This window comes from Muntiacus reevesi, chromosome 14, assembly GCF_963930625.1.
Source record: "Muntiacus reevesi chromosome 14, mMunRee1.1, whole genome shotgun sequence".
NCBI classification, from domain to species: Eukaryota; Metazoa; Chordata; class Mammalia; order Artiodactyla; family Cervidae; genus Muntiacus; species Muntiacus reevesi.
Window position 1 is genome coordinate 57,749,412 of NC_089262.1, and position 21,728 is coordinate 57,771,139.

Genomic DNA, 21,728 nt, shown 5'->3' on the forward strand with positions numbered 1-21,728 from the left:
TTTAACAGCCAGAATTTAAAAGAAATTCTACTCTATTAGTAATTCATCACAAGTGGGGCATTTTCTGTCTCCTGTCTCCGCTGCAGAACTCGTTGTAGTCCTTGCGGCCCATAGGTGGCGCTGCAGGGACAGGTATGTGCTCAGGCTTCATCAATGGGAGGGGCAGATGCGGGGGGGCGAGAACTCCATTCAAAGCCCCGCGGTAGGAGGAGCCTTGGGGAGGAGAGGGGATGGCGAGTGTTGCTCAGTGCGCAGGCGCAGGACGAGGCCCTCCCGCCCCGAGAGTGAGGGCTGCTGGGCCTGATGACGTGGCCTGGTCGCGTCCGCTCCGGTGAGCCTCCGGGAAAGCCGGCGCCCCCGGAACTGTCCGTGGCCTAGTCCCGACGCACGCGTGCTTGTGAGCCGGGGATAGCGGCGGCGGCGGCGGTCTGGCCTGCGGGGACCTGACGGGGCCGTTGCCATGGGGGAGTGACGCGCCCGCGCCCGCTGTTCCGCAGAGCGGAGAGACATGAGGAGACCCCGCCGCGGGGGTAGCGGCGGCGGCGGCGGCTCCTGATCCCCGGGATGGAGGAGAAATACGGCGGGGACGTGCTAGCCGGCCACGGCGGCGGCGGCGGCGGCGGCGGCGGCCTTGGGCCAGTGGATGTGCCCAGCGCTCGGTAAGGGACCGATCGGGCTCCCGCTTCCGGAGCCACTCTCTCCCTGCGCCCGCCCGGCCGCTGCCCGGATCCTCCCCGGTGCACGCGGGACCCGGCGGCCGACAGCCCGGAACGCCCGCCTGGGTGCAGTCCGCGCTCCGCGGCAGCTCTCATTGGCTCCCGGGTTCCCCGCTGCGGGATAAATGCTCCAGGACCCGGGAAGGTTCCGCCTGAGTTTCTGGTGTTCAGAGCGGTCCGTTAACCTTAGAGCTGCTGGCCAGTTCACGTGAGAGGTTTTCTGACCTGTCAGAAGAATTTCTGTCGGCTGTTCCTCCCTCAAATAGTAATTTGGTGATATTTAACCTTTCTGACGTCTGCCTGCGTACCTTTTAGAGGAAGGGTCACCATCACCTCTTCAGGCGAGCAAATCAAAGTACAAACAGATGAACTTTGATGTTCAGGTTATAACCCCGCACATCAAGAATCCAGCCCGCCCTCTAGTTTTTCTTTTCCTTTCTTCGCCTATTTTGTTTTATCGTTAATTAAGAAATGCGTGCGCATTGCCAAAAAGTTCAAACAGTACAGAAATTCATAGAGTGAAAAGGAAAAATTCCCCCCTCCCGGTAATGTTCCCACGAAGGCCAGAAAGGTCAGTACAGTGACCACTTTCCAGCTTGTCTTTCTGGACCTATGCTAATTTCTGAGGTAGTGTCGCAGGATGCACGAAATAGGGCTCAACAGTTTGATTGAACCTGATTTTCATCGCCTTTATATATATTTTTTTCATCGCCTTTATATTTAATAGGGTTAATGAAGTTAGGTGTTTCTTGTTCTTGGATATCTCCTTTGAGACTGGAAGATTGCTTTGCTAAATTCTTTGGAACTGTATAAATAGCATTATTAACATAACTATTTTTCTGTGAAATGCTGAGCCACTTAAATCAGCTTCATTTTTTGTAGTACAAATTTAATTTTCTAATCTGTCTTGAACAGCTCATTTTTGTAAAATAAAAACATGGTGGTGGTGGTTTGGTCGCTAAGTCGTGTCCAACTCTTTTGCAACCCGATGGGCTGTAACCGCGCCAGGCTCCTCTGTCCATGGGATTTCCAGGGCAAAAATACTGTAGTGGGTTGCCAGTTCCTTCTCCAAAAGGCCTTCCTGACCCAGGGATCAAACCTGGGTCTCCAGCATTGCAGGTGGATTCTTTACTGACTGAGCCACCAGGGAAACTAAAAAAAAAACCATCATATCAAGTATTATTTACTGAGAAGTGACAGCTAAATGTAATAGGCAATTCTGGTGTAGCTTTAATACTGAGAAAATGTGGTAAAGGATAGTACTGGGTCAGTTGATAAAAGTGGACTGTAGATGACAGATTAGATAAAAGTATATCCATGTTAAATTTCCTATAGTTTATAACTCTGATTTCAGAAGAGAATGTTCTTGGGTTTAGGAATACAAGTAATTAGGGATAGAGGAGCATAATATATGTAACTTACTCTTAAATAGTTCAGGGAAAAAAAAGTTTGCACCTGCCAATGAAGGAAATGTGGGTTCAATCCCTGGTTGGGGAAGATCCCCTGGAGAAGGGGATCTAAAAGACCCCACATGCCATCAGGAAGATTGGAGATCATAAGTGCCATAACGGAGACCTGGAGCAGCCAGGTTGAAAGAATTTTTCTTTATTATATAGACTGAAAATCAAATTCTGATTATAATCTGCAACAAAAGCTAATTGACAGATTCTTTATGGATATTTTTATGCCTGAATTCACAAATATAAATTGTTTTACATGTTTCTGTGTTAGCTTCAATAAATCCTCTTGGCAGGAAAGAGCAGAGGGTGACAACCAGCATTTGTTAAGCACTTCGTATATTCCAGGGACTTTGCATGCAGCATTTCACTTAAGCCTTACAACAGCACTGCAGACTCATTAGTTGTGTCCTTGTCTCACAGATCAGGAAACTGCGACATAGAAAAGTAATTTTTCTAAGGTCACACACCTAGTAACTGAACTGGGAGTCAGTTCCCTCAAACTTCTTTTTTTTTTTTTTTTTTTTTAGCTAGAAGCTTCCTTTTTATTTATTTATTCATTTTGGCGATGCTGGGTCTTCTTTGCTGTGCGGACTTTTCTCCAGCTGCAGAGAGCAGGGGCCCCTCTCCGGTTTCAGTGTGAGGGCTTACTGTGTGGCTTCTCTTGTGGAACTCAGGCTGCAGGGGGCGTGCGGGCTTCAGTATGGTGACTCCTGCCTCTAGCGCACAGACTCAGTAGTTGTGGCAGCATCACTGAGTGAGCTGCTCAGTTAGTTGGTCCTTGGCATGTGGGATCTTCCCAGACCAGGGTTCAAACCCGTGTCTCCTGCATTAATTGATAATTGCAATAATTGATAATTATTGAATTGATTGATAATTATTGGATGAACCCATGTCTCCTGCACTGACTGATAATTATTGAATTGATTTATATTTATTGATAATTATTGAATGTCTCCTGCATTGCAGGCAAATTCTTTACCACTGAGCTACCAGTGAAGCCCCCAAACTTCATTTACACTGCTTTCTACATAGTAGATACTTAAATATTTATTGAATGAATCAAAATAGAATTACATACACTGATTCTGTCTTTTAACTGGAGAACTGTGAGCTGCTACAGTGGGCAAAGCCTGAAAGGCAGGTTTGAATCCAAACTCAGATTTCAGTAATTTCAGATTTGAAGAATGAGTTTTTTTTCTAACCCTTCACAGAAAATACCAGTGATACCCTTGATGAGGCTACTTAGTGGCAGATAATGATTTACAAGTCAGGAAGGTGGATTGGATCGCAATAAGTTGCCTGAAGGATCAGTGAGTGGCTCAGAAGCCACTGCCGCCATTAAAGAGCCTCCCTTCCTCACCCCTGAAAATTTCCCTCTTGGTATTTTTCCCTTTGCAACGTGAACTAGGGATTATGTGCTTATTATTAATAGTATATGGTTACCTGGCCTTAGCTAGTGTTTTGTTGTTAGCCCCACAGGAAGACTTCATTAGTTGACACTTTAAAAATCAAAGTATCTACCTTTCAGGTAAATATTCAAATAGTTTTCCTAATAATGACAAAAACTTCAATATATATTACATGAAAAATCACATTAAAATATCAAACTGTGTACAGTGGTAAATACATGAATGTATCTAAAATATATGCTTGTCCATACATGGAGATGCAAAGGAAAAGGTTTGGAAGGATGTCCCCAGTTGGGCACCTGTGAGCAGAAAATTAGGAATGGTTTTATTTAAAACGTTGATAACAAGCAACTACTCAGGAATTGCTGTCACTGGTTTTTTTGTTGTTGTTGTTGTTTTAATTAAAAAGGAAAAGCATCCCTGGTGGCTCAGTGATAAAAATCTTCCTGCCAGTGCAGGGGACACAGGTTCAATCCCTGATCCAGAAAGATCTCATGCTCCAGAGCAGCAAAGCCCTTGAGCCACAACGGTTGAGCCTGTACCCCAGAGCTGGGGAACCGCAAGTATTAAAGCCCACTCACCCTAGAGCCCAAGCTCCACAACAAGAGAAACCCCCGCAGTGAGAAGCCCACACACTGCAACTAGAGAGTAGCAAGTATTACAGGGACTTCCCTGGGGGTCCAGTGGGTAAGCAGCCAGCTTACGGTGCAGGGATGTGGGTTCAATCCCTGGTGGGGAACTAAGACCCCACATGCCTGGGAGCAGCTAAGACTGTGTGGCAGAGCTAGAGGGTCCATGCGCTGCAATGAAAGATTCCTCATGCTGAAACTGAGATGCATGCAGCCAAATAAATAGTTTCCAAAAGAAATACTATGTTTAATGTTCTGTATGACTGAATCTTGCCATTAAAGTGCCAAATTTTTAAGTTTTGTTAGCACTTTAAAGAAAAATCATTCAGAAATAATTTTACATATTCCCCTATCTTAAAACAAGTCTATTAAGTATAGTTTACCTTTTTCTTGATGACGAGACTTGATTTGTACCTGACTGTTTGTGACTGCATGGACCATAGCCCATCAGGCTCCTCTGTCCATGGAATTTTTCAGGCAAGGACACTGGAGTGGGTTACCATTTCCTGCTCCAGGGAATCTTCCCAGCCCAGGGATGGAACTCAAGTCTCTTGTGTCTCCTGCGTTCTTTACCACCATGCCACTTGGGAAGCCCAGATGCAACACACACTCTCTAGTTGTGGTTCTTGGGCTTAGTTGTTCCACGGGATGTGGGATCCTAGTTCCCCCACAAGGGGTCAAACTCACATTTTTTTATTGGGTTGTTTGTTTTTTCTACTTAGTCTTTAATACACACACACCTGAGATTCTGTAGACTACTTTTGTTTCCCTAGTTGCAATTAATTGCTTCCACATCTGTTCCTTTAGATCTCTGCTTATTAACCTGGGTCACATAAATACTTGTTTCTTGCCTGTCTTCTTTAGACCTCAAACTCCTTGAAGGGAGGGCCTCTATTACAAGTTTCTTGGATAGCACCTGGAAATGCATTTAATTGTAAGTAACCAAACTAAGAGAGCTTTAAACAAATACGGATATATTCTTCTCACATAAGAGAAGCCAGAGGCTGCCAGTACTGGTTCAGCCCCTCAGTAGTACCATCTAGGAGCAGATTCTTGGCCTTTGCTCTCTACCATTCCAAGTATGACTCTCATATTCAGGCTTATTGTCAAATGGAAGACATTTTTTAAAGAATGTTAAGATTTTGGTAACATTTTTAAGATAAATTTTAGATAAAAGTCCTCCTTTGAAGTCAGAAAGAATGCAGAACTAGTTCCAGGTGCATCAGGCCCTTTTATCAGGAGGAGGGAAGGCTGTCATACCTGAAGCCAACCCGTCAGACTGGTCTCATTAGACTCCAGTGACACCTGGCACATAGTAAGTGAGCAGGGAATGTTTGAAAAATGGCTTCACAGCTCCTGAGGGCAGTACAAGGCTCTTTGCTGGCATCAGGAATTCCCAGGTTGCCGGGGTTTTTAATGTACGTCTGTCTGTCTTTTCTGGTCTCTTGTTTTATCCTCCCTGTCTTGTTGACAGCGTCCTTGCTTCTAGCCTGCTGCCTTATTTTTACATCTAGTTAAGAGCTGAAGGAGTGAAGCGCTTGAGGCTTCGAGCTTCCCTCTCTCTTCCCTCATTCTGAATTCATGCCTGGGTGGATGACAGTTTCAATTGCCAGAAGCTTGACTGCCCGTTATGTACTGTGTTACTGTGCTGTCCGTATTGCTATGCTAGACATCACTGTATCACACAAATGTTAACAGCAGAGTAAGCATTCTTTCGTTTAGGAAACATTTGCTGAGCACATACTATGTAAGTCCCCTTGTTAAGAACCGAATAAACAGAAGAGTTCTAACTCAAAAGTAGTATTTTTATTGGCTAATTACAAATTGCTACCATGATCATTAGCATTAATGTAGTTAATTTACTTCAGTCTATCTGACTTTTTTCTCTAGCTTAAGTGAAGTTGCTCAGTCGTATCCGACTCTTTGCAACCAGGTAGACTGTAGCCCGCTGTGCCCCTCTGTCCATGGAATTCTCCAGACAAGAATACTGGAGTGGGTTGCCATTTCCTTCTCCAGGGGATCTTCCCGACCCAGGGATCAAACCTGCGTGTTTCCTGCATTGCAGGCAGACTCTACCCTCTGAGCCACCAGGGAAGCCCTAGCTTAAATAGAGAAAATCTACATTAATCTTGGGTGTAATATGCATTTTGTTTGTAATATTTAATGATTTTACCCTTCGTGAGGGCCACTGTGAATGTATAATTGGAAACAGTTTAGAAGATGGGAATCCCCAAAGCCTTCTGGATGAACTTGGGTTTTCTATGTGACCTAGTAAAAGAGCATATTTAAGAGTCAAGGACTGGGCCCTCACTAACTCTATGGACTTCAATTTCCAATCTGTGACAGGAGAGGAATTGGACTAGAGAATCTCCAAGGTGTTTTTCAGCTCTTAAATGTTACTGGTTTGTTTTTTCTAGTGCATATACATTTGCTTTCATACCTACATAATTGCTAGAAATGCGATGGATTTTTCATGTCATACTGTGTTTTCAACCAGTCTGCAAACAATCCAAAAACAAAATACACTCAGTTTTCTGTTGTTGTTATAGCCATAATTTTATTATTTTTTCCAGTACTCCTTTTCTCATTGAGATATAACTTACTGTAAAATGCACAGATTTTAAAGGTACCAGTTTGCATTTTTTGCAAATGCATATTCATCTTTCAGCACAATCAAGCTATAGGCCGTTTTTATCACCCCAGAAAATCTGCTTGATCTTTTAAACAGAAATTTCAATATTTATACTCTTCTATAGGTAGATTAAGTAGGAACCTCTGTGCTTTAGGATTTGAGTTACGTCATTCTGCAAAATGTTTTTATTACCTTTTTGGTGATAATTATCACATTGTTAAAATTCCCAAATGGCACCATTAAAAGGTCCCGCAGATTATGTTCATGAAAAGAAAAACCATTTTGTTCTAAATCTGATTTTCTTTAATATTATTTGGTCTAAAACAGAAAATGAGCTGTCAGATGGTGAAGATGATAGAATTGTTGAGATTCATTCTTTCAGGGGCTGAAATTTATTTTCACAGTTGCATTAAAACTTCCAAAAGTATATATTTTGATGTCTTCTTAAGCAGATTACTGTTTGTTGATTTAGTGCCATGAGACTTAATGATTCACACTCAATGATTTTTTAGAGCATCCTATGTACATTGGTATCATCGCAAATCCAACTGTTTTAGCACTACTATTTGAATGACTAAGGTTTGCTTTAACCTTCTGTGTCTGCTTTTTTGTATTTTCCTCCCATGGGTAGAGACTTCTTCCTCTGCTGTGCTGCTTTACACATCCCCTGTACCTCCTTTTTAATATATTAACTCCTGTTAGATGTAAGCTTTGCAAGTGTCTCCTGGGTGACTTGTGAAGACGATCTGTTAGAATTTCTCAAATTTTTATCTCATTCTTTTTCATTTCTAATTTGTGTGTGTTTTATAACATATAATAATATCAATGTAGTAGTACATGTTTGTAATATCTAGATAAATAATGGGTTTCAGGTGCTTTTTTTTTTTTTAATACTAGAGGTATATGATCAAAGGAGACTCAGTTCAGTTCAGTTTAGCCTATAAGTTGTGTCCGACTCTGCGACCCCATGGACTGCAGCACACCAGGCCTCCCTGTCCATCAGCAACTCCTGGAGTTTACTCAGACTCATGTCCATTGAGTCGGTGATGCCATCCATCTCATCCTCTGTCGTCCCCTTCTCCTCCCGCCTTCAGTCTTTCCCAGCATCACAGTCTTTTCAAATGAGTCAGTTCTGCTAAGCTGGAAAGCAGATGATTTCTGCACTGTTTTCTGATTGCTCTTTCAGGAGTTCCTTTTCCCTTTCTTTTTATGGCAGCACCAGGTTTTCATGGATGCACTGTTCTGTCTTGTCCGAGAATATATAGTTCTTTGATGTTCTCTACTATTGCCTATGCTCTCTGTATCTTTTAAATTTGTTATTTTAGTTTGATCTTTTATTATAGACTTATTGTAAAGGATTAATTACCCAGATTTGGCTTTTCATATGTGAGTGAGGCCTAAAAAGCTAGTTAGAAGACTTGTGTAGGGCTTGTCCCCTGGTGGGCTTCCCAGAGAAGGGTTCTCCTGCTGGGAGATTGAAGTCTGACAGTTAGGATGCTAGAGCTAAATGAGGGAAGGCAGGTGTGTTGGGGTAACAAGGGAAACTTCCTTTTAATCTCTATGATTTTAGTCCAACACCTCATCCTTCTTTTTCCATTTGCCTTTTGTCTAGACCTCTCCAGAGGCTAAACTTCACTTTTTCTGTCCTTATTGAGGGAAAATGGTTGCCTGGCTGTGCTGGGTGGGATTCTGGAGACCTAACTACTTGGCACATTTCTAATATGTGTGTGTGTGTGTGTGTGTGTGTGTGTGTGTGTGTGTGTTAGTCACTCAGTCATGTCCAACTCTTTTCAGCCCCATGGACTATAAACCCCCAGGCTCCTCTGTCTATGAGATTCTCCAGGCAAGAATACTGGAGTGGTTTCCATTCCCCTCTCCACACCCTTTCTGAGGTGCTTCACATTCCTAAGCCTTTTCAAGACTGTAGGTCAGGTCACTTGACTTCAACTATGACTACTGCAGCCACTTAACGAAGCAGAGGAGAGGAAAAACTTCAGGCATTTTCCATCCTCTCCCTTCCTATATTGTGGTCTCATTTCATGACAGAATTTGGTTTCTGTTTTTATTCTTTTTGTTTGTAGTAATTCTTTAAAAAGTGCATTATAAAGTAGTCAAAGCAACTCGGTAAATCAAAAATATTTATTTTTAGTTTGGCTTTTTTTTTTAAGTAGACTGTACCTATACACAATACATTCATGTACATTGAAAAGAATCTGAAAGTATATATACCAGTGTTAGTAGTAATTATCACATGGGGGGTGAGTTGGTTTTTGTTTGTTTCATATTTTGTTTATATTTATGGTTTTCATAATGACCTCTATTGTATAATAAGAAAAAGATTTCAGGGTTCCTTATGATTTCATTGATAACCAAAACTTGTTTCTGTTTTTATTTTTCAGATTAACGAAATATATTGTGTTACTATGTTTCACTAAATTTTTGAAGGCTGTTGGACTTTTTGAATCATATGATCTCCTAAAAGTAGTTCACATTGTTCAGTTCATTTTTATATTAAAACTTGGGTGAGTGTGTGCAGTTCTTTTTTTCCTTAATGTTTTTTAATGTCTTTGAAAATTCTGTGTTAACTGAGTATCTTTAGGAAGTTTTACATAAAATATTTTGTGCATTTTATTCCTCCTGAAAAGCATTTGAGATATATATATATATATATATAAAGATAGACTACCTAAGGTTAGAGATAACAGGCTGGATTTAAAAAAAAAAGAATTGTCACACTCTATTAGCTTGTGAAAACATCAACTTTTACTTTAGTTTGTGTTAATGCGTGAAGAGATACCCCACAACCAAGGTAAGAGAAACCCCAGTGAGACAGTAGGCCCTGAGAGAGGGCATCAGAGGGCAGACAGACTGAAACCACAATCACAGACAACTAGCCAATCTGATCACATGGACCACAGCCTTGTCTAACTCAATGAAACTAAGCCATGCCATGTAGGGCCACCCAAGACCAACGGGTCATAATGGAGAGTTCTGACAAAACACGGTCCACTGGAGAAGGGAATGGCAAACCACTTCAGTATCCTTGCCTTGAGAAGCCCATGAACAGTATGAAAAGGCAAAAAGATAGGACACTGAAAGATGAACTCCCCAGGTTGGTAGGTGCCCAATATGCTACTGGAGATCAGTGGAAAAATAACTACAGAAAGAATGAAGGGATGGAGCCAAAGCAAAAACAACATCCAGTTGTGGATATGACTGGTGATAGAAGCAAGGTCTGATGCTGTGATGAGCAGTATTACATAGGAACCTGGAATGTTAGGTCCATGAATCAAGGCAAATTGGAAGTGGTCAAACAGGAGATGGCAAGAGTGAATGTCGACATTCTAGGAATCAGCGAACTAAAATGGACTGGAATTGGTGAATTTAACTCAGATGACCATTATACCTACTACTGTGGACAGGAATCCCTTAGAAGAAATGGAGTAGCCGTCATAGTCAACAAAAGAGTCCAAAATGCAGTACTTGGATGCAATCTCAAAACGACAGAATGATCTCTGTTGGTTTCCAAGGCAAACCGTTCAATAGCATGGTAATCCAAGTCTTTGCCCCAACCAGTCATGCTGAAGAAGCTGAAGTTGAACAGTTCTGTGAAGACCTACGAGACCTTCTAGAACTAACACTCAAAAAAGATGTCCTTTTCTTTATAGGGGACTGGAGTGCAAAAGTAGGAAGTCAAGAAACACCTGGAGTAACAGGCAAATTTGGCCTTGGAGTACAGAATGAAGCAGGGCAAAGGCTAATAAGAGTTTTGCCAAGAGAACACACTGGTCATAGCAAACACCCTCTTCCAACAACACAAGAGAAGACTCTACACATGGACATCACCAGATCGTCAGTGCTGAAATCAGATTAATTATATTCTTTGCAGCCAAAGATAGAGAAGCTCTATACAGTCAGCAAAAACAAGACCAGGAGCTGACTGTGGCTCAGATCATGAACTCCTTATTGCCCAATTCAGACCTAAATTGAAGAAAGTAGGGAAAACCACTAGACCATTCAGGTATGACCTAAATCAAATCCCTTATGATTATACAGTGGAAGTGACAAATAGATTTAAGGGACTAGATCTGATAGAGTGCCTGAAGAACTATGGACCGAGATTTGTGACACTGTACAGGAGACAGGGAACAAGACCATCCCCAAGAAAAAGAAATGCAAAAAAGCAAAATGGCTGTCAGAGGAGGCCTTACAAATAGCTATGAAACGAAGAGAAGTGAAAAGCAAAGGAGAAAAGGAAAGATATACCCATTTGAATGCAGAATTCCAAAAATTAGCAAGGAGAGGTAAGAAAGCCTTCAGTGATCAGTGCAAAGAAATACAGGAAAATAATAGAATGAGAAAGACTAGAGATCTCTTCAAGAAAATTAGAGATACCAAGGGAACATTTCATGCAGAGATGGGCTCAATAAAGGACAGAAATGGTATGTACCTAAGAGAAGAAGATATTAAGAAGAGATGTCAAGAATACACAGAACTTTTCCAAAAAAATCTTCACAACCCAGATAATCATGATGGTGTGATCACTCACCTAAAGCCAGACATCCTGGAGCATGAAGTCAAGTGGGCCTTAGGAAGCATCACTACGAACAAAGCTAGTAGAGGGGATGAAATTCCAGCTGAGCTATTTCAAATCCTGAAAGATGATGCTGTGAAAGTACTGCACTCAATATGCCAGAAAATTTGGGAAACTCAGAAGTGGCCACTGGACTGGAAAAGGTCAGTTTTCATCCAATCCCAAAGAAAGGCAATGCCAAAGAATGCTCAAACTACTGCACAGTTGCACTCATCTCACACGCTAGCAAAGTAAAGCTCAAAATTCTACAAGCCAGGCTTCAGCAATGTGTGAACTGTGAACTTGCAGATGTTCAAGCTGGGTTTAGAAAAGGCAGAGGAACCAGAGATCAAATTGTCAATATCCGCTAGATCATCGAAAAAGCAAGAGAGTTCCAGAAAAACATCTATTTCTGCTCAATTGACTATACCAAAGCCTTTGACTGTGTGGATGACAATGGACTGTGGAAAATTCTGAAAGAGATGGGAATACCAGACCACCTTACCTGCCTCTTGAGAAACCTGTATGCAGGTCAGGAAGCAACAGTTAGACCTGGACATGGGACAACAGACTGGTTCCAAATAGGAAAAGGAGTACAGCAAGGCTGTGTATTGTCACCCTGCTTATTTAACTTATATGCAGAGTACATCATGAGAAACACTGGGCTGGATGAAGCACAAGCTGGGATCAAGATTGCTGGGAGAAATATCAATAACCTCAGGTATGCAGATGACACCACCCTTATGGCAGAAAGTGAAGAAGAACTAAAGAGCCACTTGATGAAAGTGAAAGAGGAGAGTGAAAAAGTTGGCTTAAAGCTCAACATTCACAAAACTAAGATCATGGCATCTGGTCCCATCACTTTATGGCAAATAGATGGGGACATAGTGGAAGCAGTGGCTGACTATTTCTTTGGGCTCCAAAATCACTGCAGCTGGTGACTGCAGCCATGAAGTTAAAAGACACTTACTCCTTGGAAGGAAAGTTATGACCAACCTAGACAGCATGTTAAAAAGCAGAGACACTGCCAACAAAGGTCCGTCTGATCAAGGCTATAATTTTTCCAGTAGTTGTGTATGGGTGTGAGAGTTGGACTATTAAGAAAGCTGAGCACCAAAGAATTGATGGTTTTGAACTATGGTGTTGGAGAAGACTCTTGAGAGTCCCTTGGACTGCAAGGAGAGCCAACCAGTCCATCATAAAGGAGATCAGTCCTGGGTGTTCATTGGAAGGACTGATTTGAAGCTGAAACTCCAATACTTTGGCCACCTCATGCGAAGAGCTGAGTCATTTGAAAAAACCTTGATGCTGGGAAAGATTGAGGGCAGGAGGAGAAGGGGACGACAGAGGATGAAATGGTTGGATGGCATCACCAACTCAATGGACATGAGTTTGGGTAAACTCCGGGAGTTGGTGATGGACAGGGAGGCCTGGTGTGCTGCAGTTCATGGGGTCACAAAGAGTCAGACACGACTAAGCAACTGAACTGAACTGAATGCGGTTTTTGCAAATTTAATGTCTGGCTTAATAGAACACAGCTGGATTCCCACATCTGAGTCAGCATTCAGTTGGTGCAGTATCCCACGTGAACTAGCCTCTGAAAAGCTCTACTGTACAGCCCTGAGAGAATACGAGTAAAAAGAATAAATGGTATCTAAAAAGCTCTTTAAAAATTGTTTGACCTCACAGCCCCCTAAAAGGGCCTCAGGGGCCCTAGGGATTCCCAGACCATCCTACTGGGGTAGTCTAACCTTCCAGCTGGCATGGAATGTCACCTGAGCCTTGTCTGGGCACAGATGTTCCTCATTTTCCAAGTTGAACCACACTGGTTTGTGTTCACTATATGTCCCTTCCTAATACAGGGTACACTTGAAAAGAAAGTGAAAGTGTTAGTCACTCAGTCATGTCTGACTCTGCAACCTCATGGACTGTAGCCCGCCAGGCTCCTCCGTCCATGGGATTTTCCAGGCAAGAATACTGGAGTGGGTTGCCATTTCCTTCTCCAGAGGATCTTCCTGACCCAGCAGTCTATCCTGGGTCTCCTGCATTGCAGGCAGACTCCTTACTATCTGAGCCACCAGGGAAGGGCCCGCTTACAGTATACCTTTTACATTATCCTGCACGTAGTAAGAAATTCTCTCTAAAAGATCTTTGGACCTTGGGACTGATGGTGACCAACCTCTGTATTAATAAGAGTCTGTTACACTATGAAAAGTGATTCTTGACTAGGAAATTTTAAGAACCAGTTATATGTATTTTTATATAACTATTTTGGGTATGTGAAAGGTAGAGTATATAATTAGTACTTTCTTCATTTCTATTTCAAGATTTGTTATTACTGAATTTTTGAGAAAATAGGAGTTATTTTCTTTGGTATTTCAGAGTATAAAAAAATATCGAGAGTTCTTTTGTGGCTTGTAAACTGGGTTTTGAAGCCCATTACAAAAGAAAAGAGTTCCCAAAACATCATGGCGGAAGCCTTATTAAAATAAGTGTTATTCTCTAGTATTCTTTCTTTAGAGGCTAACATACCCTTTCAAGTTGTAGTATATTTAAGTGCCTTTACGTAAAACCATACCTTGTATATAAGATTAATTAATACTAATTTGTTAATATTTCAATATTCACAGGACTGCATTTTTTATGGTTTTGTTTCAAAAGCCTTTTTCTTCTGGGAAAAGTATTACCAAACGCCAGGTAAGTCTTTTGCAGAATCCTTATGTCCTAGCAGTAGACCAGGAGGCAGTGTTCTTTCCTTGATCAGGATTACTTACTGAATGATTTTAGGTGCACAGCAGAACATTTCTAGAGTTAACTTGCTCTTGACTTAGCTTTTCAGAACTGAGGCTTTAAGAGTACACTAGAAAGTGCTAAGATAATGAAGTATTTAAAAATGTAGTATAGGGTAGAAAATGTCTCAAGCATGCATATAATTATTTTATTTAATACACGATCCATATTTTGAAAAGGTTTCTAAATCAGGCATGTAGACATGCCCACAAGACTGTGAGAAGTCACTGGGGAACAGGCGAAGCATAAAGGTTAAGAACAGCACATCTAGAGTCAGACAAATTCATGGCTGCTCTAGTTACTAACTCTTCCCTAAAGTAAGTTACTTAATTTCTTCACCTTCAGTTTCTCACCTGAAAATGGAGATGATAATGCTTTCCTAATGAAGCTGAGGAATAAATGGATTAATAATGTAAAGTTCTTTAAACAGTGCTGGACATGTTGTGAGTGCTAAGTCGCTTCAGACTCTCTGCAACCCAGTGGACTGTAGCCCGCCAGGCTCCTCTGTCCATGGGGATTCTCCAGGGAAGAATACTGGAGTGGGTTGCCATGCCCTCCTCTAAGGGATCTTCCAAACTCAGGGATCAAGCCCGCATTTCTTAGTCTCCTGCATTGGCAGGCGGGTTCTTTACCACTAGTGGGAAAACCCAAGTAGTGAGTATGCAATGCATACTAGCTGTCTCCCTCATCATCATCATTATTTTCTTTAAGCATCTGAGGTTCAGGATGCATACCCAGAAATGTCCTACATTCTGCATCATCATCTCACATTATCACCTCTTTGGACAGCACTCACACCCTACTATATCTTTGCTTTATGCCACAACTTAGAAACCTGTGCTGTGATTTTCTATTAGAAAGAAATTTAAGTACCTCTGTTTTAGAGACCAACAACATTTTTTAAAACAGGATTAATTTTTAAGCCCCATCTTAACTTTTTCCCCCTCTCTTTTCAAAGAACTGGAGAATTGACTATTCCTGCTGGAAAAGAATTTAAATACTAAAACATTTTATGTTCCTGGCAAACTGGTGAGAACTAATGTAAAAAATGGAGAAAATTGTACTCAATAGAAAAAGATTTCAGGATCTAGCACCAGAGAAGAATATAGAAAATGCAAAACAGAGTAGTATCTTGCAAATCTAGATTTAGCCAAGACATCTTAATAATTTCTGCCTAATTTCAAAATGCATAATTATTTGGCTTTTAAAATATTTGTGCTACCATTATCTTCCCTTTTGTGTTTTGTTTTTTGTGTGTGTGTTTTGTTTAAGATTTTGAGATATTTGGCTAAACATGACTGAAATTTTAAATTTTTTGTTTCCATTTTTAGTGGATCAAAATATTTAAACATGCAATTGCTGGGTGTATCATTTCACTCTTGTGGTTTTTTGGCCTCACGCTTTGTGGACCACTAAGGTAAATAGAAATGCTTCATTTTGAATATTAGTTTTCTGCCATTATGTTTTATGTCAAATATTTTTGTCAGTTAAATACAAATGCTGCTTTCATTTCGATAGCATTGGGTACAACTAAGTGAGTATACATATATATTGAGGACCTATTTAGTCTGTGAACTGGTTCTTTGTTGAATAGCATTAATGTATTGTTCATGATCTGTCATAGATATTTTACTAGAGTCCACCAAACAGTTTCAGAAAAATTTTAGCACAAATGGCTTTTTTGTTATTCATTGATTATATCCCTTTTAGCAGCTGATTTTAGAAATGAAAAGTCTAAAATGGTAAATAAAATCAGCCAATGGGGAGGAGAGCAAAATCTTTTGAAAATGCTCCCTCCCCCAACTCTGAAAGTCCTCTAGTACCCACAGAAAAATGTGTGAAAGATATGGTTATAAACAAATGTCTTGGAAATAGTGTGCCAGTCATCAGATTTGATTTAAGATGAGTTAACTCTCATTTCATATTCCCTAAGTCTATATAGATTCTTATATGTAAATTGATCAGTTCGGGGTGGGGGGTGCAAAATGCTTAGGGCCACTTAATTTAATAAGAATTATGACAGATGCAACTGTGTATAAGTCTTAATGTTTCTCTATCTCAAAATTATAAGAAAAAGTACCTTGCCATTGATGAGGGAGGAATATGGGGACAAGAAGTAAGGAGTAAGCTGAAGGGTATTCTAAAAAAATTCACTCAGGGTGATGGAGTAGACAGAGTAGAAAGTGGGAAATGCTTTGTGAGAAGGCTTTTCTCCTCTCCCAGTGAATAAACGAACTCTGGGTTTGTCTCCCTTTAGGTTGTTTACCCTGTTTACTTTTCGAAAGAGGAATATATAAAATTCCAGTGTCACATCCCTGTCCATGACAGCAGTAGGATCCTGGAGTGGTGGGAAAGCTGGCTGGAATTTCTCAGCTTGGGGAAAGCCTTTTCAGTTTATGCTTAAATATGCCTGAGTGATAATTTCTTACTCCTAAGGTGATCTTTTGGTCTATTTGTTACTAAATCACCATCACTGAGTGTTAGGGAAGGGCGGGGGAAAGTTGTTAATTCTTATCTGGCTCCTCATTTAGTCATCTGTTTCTGCCCTTACAACCCTCAGTACCACCAGCTCCTCTGCCAACGCTGCCCCTCTCATTCTTTTACTAAAGAATTCAGTCATTCAGCTTCTTGATCGTAGACTTCTTTGGTGTTCCATAGCCTATCTTACTTCAAGTGCTCATTCTGCTGATATATATTTTTTTTAATTGTAATTTCCCAAATATTAATAGAACTAAAATAATCACTGCCATGTTTTCATTACAGATTTTTGAGTAAAGAGGAAAAATGAAAACTTTCTTAATGAGAAGCTCAAGATCTGTTACCATGTAGATCCTATAAGCTCCCTTCAGCTGGCAGTGATTTTTCATTATTTCATACATATAAAACAATAAATCTAAATAAATGTGAACATTCATGTGTTCCCCCACAAAAAACCTTACCAGTTCCTCTGGGGCTTTATGAATCCCCTCCTGATTAAATCCCTGTCTGGCTACCATTGGATGTAACCAGTATTTCTTTTTTGCAAGTTTTTTACTTGATGTGAATACAATTACATTGCATGTACTTCTGTGCAGCATACTTGTTACATTCAGTGTTATGTTTGAGATTTACTCATTTTGATGCATGTAGTGTGTGTATGTATATACATGTGTATATATAGTTCTTTCAGTTTTATGTTAGTTTTTTGAAATATAATAATTCTTTTACCATAAAATTCGCTCTTTTTGTCTTAGTCCATTTGGGCTGCTGTAACAAAAATACCATGGGCTGGGTGACTTTTAAAAAAATGCACATTTGTTTCTTAGGATTCTGAAGGCCAGGAAGGCCAGGATCAAGGTACAGGTGATGTGATGTGTGATGAGAGATCTCTTCCTGGTTCATAGAAAGCCGTCTTGTTTCTTCACTGTAACTGACATAGCAGAAGGGGCAAGGGAGCTCCCTTTGGTCTCTTTTATAAAGCCTTTGATCTCATTTATGAGGGTTTCACCCTCATAACCTTAAGCACCTCTCAAAGGTGCTCCTTACCTCCTAATACCATCACGTTGGGGATTGAGTTTAACCTTGGGGCAGGGAGGGGGACACAAACATTCAGTCTGTAGCACTTCTAAAGTATACAATTCTGTATTTCTTAGAATTTGTATATATTCATAGAATTTCCTTGATTTTTACCACTGTATACTAGTCCTTTGAATGGATACACTCTATGTTACATTATCCATTCTCTCATCAGAGAGAATTTAGGTTGTTTCCAGCTTAGGAATATTGCAAACAATGCTGGTATCTTATAAGTGTTTCCTGGTACATGTATATAAGAAATATGTATGATATAATCCTACAAGTAGTATTATTAGATATTTGTAGTTACAACCTTCAGAGATACATAATGCCAGAATATTTTCCAAGGCAGCTGTGCATGTTTATCTTTTCCATAATGGTTTATGAAATCAAGGGGAAAGATGTATTTTCTTCTCCCTGAATCTGGTTGAATTCCTGCGCCCTGATAAAGATCAGACATATCTCATGAATCACGGTTTTATTTCTGTAGGACCTTGCTGCTCTTCGAGCACAGTGACGTTGTTGTCATCTCACTGCTCAGCGTTTTGTTCACTAGTTCTGGAGGAGGACCAGCAAAGGTAGAACTTTCCGTTATTTGAAAATTGAAAGTATACAAGTAAAATATTATCCAAGGCAATAAAATAGTGTATCCTTTCCCATTTAGAAGAAAGCAAGGCTTTTTGCTAATTATAAATTTTTCTCAGAAGTATTCTATTTTTTACTTTTTATTTTGAAATCATTATAAATTCCTGCTTGTGTGTATGTGTACTCGGTCATGTCTGACTCTTCGAGATCCCATGGCCTGCAGCCTGCCAGGCTCCTCTGTCCATGGAATTTTCCAGGCAAGAAAAGTGGAGCAGATTGCCACTTCCTGCTCCAGGGGATCTTCTGACCCAGGGATTGAACCCGTATCTCCTGCGTCTCCTGCCCTGCAGGCAGATTCTTGACCACCGAGCCACCTGGGAAGCCTAGGAAGCTGCAGACACAGCACAGCTCGAGGGCCTTGTGCCTTCGCTCAGGGTCAGCAGGCGCATCTTACCAGCTCAAGTACACCGTCACAACCAGGAAGCTGACATCCGTACAACCCATAGACAGTATTCAGATTTCACCAGTGTTACATACACTCATGTGTATATGTTTGTGTGTGTGTGTGTTTAGATTTGTTTAACCATCACCATAGTCAAAGATACAGAACTGATCAGTCACTGTAAACATCTCCTTCATGCTTTTTCCGAGCCCTCCCCTACTTCATTCTTAACTCCTGTACATCATTTTTGGAAAATATGTCCCTAAAAACTTCTTATATTTAAAGTTTGATGAACATTTGCCAAGTAGGCAACCCTATTCATCTTATATAATTTAAGTATTAATCTATTTTTAGTAAATTTATCATCAATATGCAACTAAAAGTTCTTGCAGCTACAATACTTTTACTTACCAAATTAAATGCTTCCCTGTGTTACAGAGGAAAGGAGAAATAAAGGCAAATAAGGTATAATAGTCTCTTTTCTGAAAGGGACTTTCAGACTCAGTACTGAATAAAATAAAGTGACCAAAGCAATATGCAAAGTAGTGCAAAGTGAGTCTGCCCAGCTTGTACATTTCAGATTGAATCTATGGGTATTAAAGTATATGCTACTATTTAATCTTTTTCCTTCACTCACAGAGTATTCCAAAATAAATGTTAAGTGTACTCACAGTGTACTCCAAAATCAATGTAAAAAAATCACAAAAGAGAAAACCCATACATGTGACTTCATAATGATTACAAACGTCTACATAACAGATACCATTGTGTGGGGACTTCCTGGCAGTCCCGTGGTTAAGACTCCGAGCTTCCACTGCAGGGGACCCTTCCCCGGGAGGGGAGCTAGGGCCCCACGTGGCACAGCCAAAAGAATAGATAAATAAGAATATTTGAAAAATCGTTGTGCAAACTAACAATGGTAACAAATTGCCACAAAATTTTACATTTTTTAAAAAAATATACTCAGATCACTCAAATAGTTTAAAAAAAAAGCTGAAGATCTTCAACATAAACAAGCTAAGGACAAAGACAACTCATAAAATAAATACAAATGACTTTAAAACATTAAAAATTTTACTGCACTAAAATGAGAGTATAGATCTCATATATCCTCTCATTAGTGTCAGTAATGAATCTGGGCATCTAACCAGAACTGTGTTGTTTTTTTTTTAGTTCTGACTGTGAAGTACTACAGAATTTTCAGTGCCCTCTTTGCAACAAAAGTATAAGTTATAGTCTCCATGTTTGGGTATTGTTAATTTACCATGTCCTGATTCAATGAAAATTAGGAAATTTTAAATGGTATGGCTTATGTATACTGACTTTGTCAAAATACCTACCGCACTAAGGGGGAATTTATCAAGTATAGTGGTTATCTTGTAATGAATAAAAATCCTCATTTTGCATTTAAAATTTTTATTACACCTGTACATTTGTAACTAGAGAATGTATAATAGTGTTATTTAGATTGCTTCTGTACAAAAAATTCTGAAGAATTTGCATAAACCTGGATAGTATGTCCTTCCTTTCATTTTCTTTTGTCAAAATCGTTTCCTGGAATGAGAACTTAAGAAGTGTGTCAGCTTTTAAGTGCGTTATACCTTTACCAGATATTAGAGATGACTGCTGATTTTCTTAACATGCCCTCTGTTCTTTTTCCCTAGAAGAATGGTAACTAGAGTACTGACATTATTGTAAATCAACTGTCTTCACTATTTCTTGCATGTTATAGAATAAAATGTCACTACTAATTATTCCTTAGCTACTTAGGCTTTTCAAACAGAAGCAAAGTAACATTTAAGATTAGTTCTTTGAACACTTTAACAGTTTGTGCATGGTAATATCCCTATTCATATTAGCAAAGACACAATTGAAGTTGTCATTAAGTGTCTTAAAATGCCCTGAAAATATACTGCAGAATTTATGGAAGCGCTTTACTTTTGCATCTTACTCTTAATGCTATAAATTTACATTGTATAGTGTAAAGATTTTAATGTCAAATGTTATTTTATCTTTAAATAGGTATTTAAAAAAATTTTCTTTAGCATTTATATAGTCATGGTCTTAAAAATCAACACTTGAAAAAGCCACTCTTGGTGTTATTCTCTTCATTTTCAGACAAGGGGGGCTGCTTTTTTCATTATTGCTGTGATTTGCCTGTTGCTTTTCGACAATGATGATCTCATGGCTAAAATGGCTGAACACCGTATCCTTTTGCAGAAGATGGGAGTTTTTTAGTCTTACAGAAAAACAGAAGACTGGCAGAATGGGAAAGAAGGAGTAACTGAATTAAACTAAGCAATCATGAATGAAACTTTCATAGATTAATGTAGGTATTCTAAATCATTATTCAAATAGTGAATAAATTCATTCTAAGTTAAATATCTTTTACAGCGCCCGAAATTTTGGGACAATGAAAGAATATTTTAGAATGGTGTGGTTCTAATGTATGTGCTTACATATATATGTATGATTTAGTCACTCAACAAAATCAATCTGTTTGCTGCCTTGTAATTTAACAATTTAAATGCTCCTTTTAGAAAGCAGTGGCACTTTTTTTTTTTTTCCAGTGGGTTTTGTCATACATTGATATGAATCAGCCATAGAGTTACACGAATTCCCCATCCTGGTCCCCCATCCCACCTCCCTCTCCACCCGATTCCTCTGGGTCTTCCCAGCCCACCAGGCCCGAACACTTGACTCATGCTTCCCACCTGGGCTGGTGGTCTGTTTCACCACAGATAATATACATGCTGTTCTTTCAAAACATCCCACCCTCACCTTCTCCCACAGAGTTCAAAAGTCTGTTCTGTACTTCTGCGTCTCTTCTTCTGCCCTGCATATAGGGCCATCGTTACCATCTTTCTAAATTCCGTATATATGTGTTAGTATACTGTAATGTTCTTTATCTTTCTGGCTTACTTTACTCTGTATAAT

At 40.0% G+C, this 21,728-nt stretch overlaps 1 protein-coding gene across 1 annotated transcript in view; it reads left to right on the forward strand.

Annotated features, from left to right (window-relative positions):
* The first annotated feature begins 289 nt into the window (after nt 1–289).
* SLC30A5 (solute carrier family 30 member 5) overlaps nt 290–21,728 on the forward strand; it is a 34,811-nt gene continuing 13,372 nt past the window's right edge. The window contains exons 1-6 of the mRNA XM_065905414.1: nt 290–659; nt 9,246–9,368; nt 14,050–14,116; nt 15,541–15,626; nt 18,255–18,342; nt 20,910–20,997. Coding sequence (XP_065761486.1) covers nt 565–659; nt 9,246–9,368; nt 14,050–14,116; nt 15,541–15,626; nt 18,255–18,342; nt 20,910–20,997 — 547 coding nt within the window. The 5' untranslated portion in view covers nt 290–564. The remainder of the gene's footprint in view (nt 660–9,245; nt 9,369–14,049; nt 14,117–15,540; nt 15,627–18,254; nt 18,343–20,909; nt 20,998–21,728) is intronic.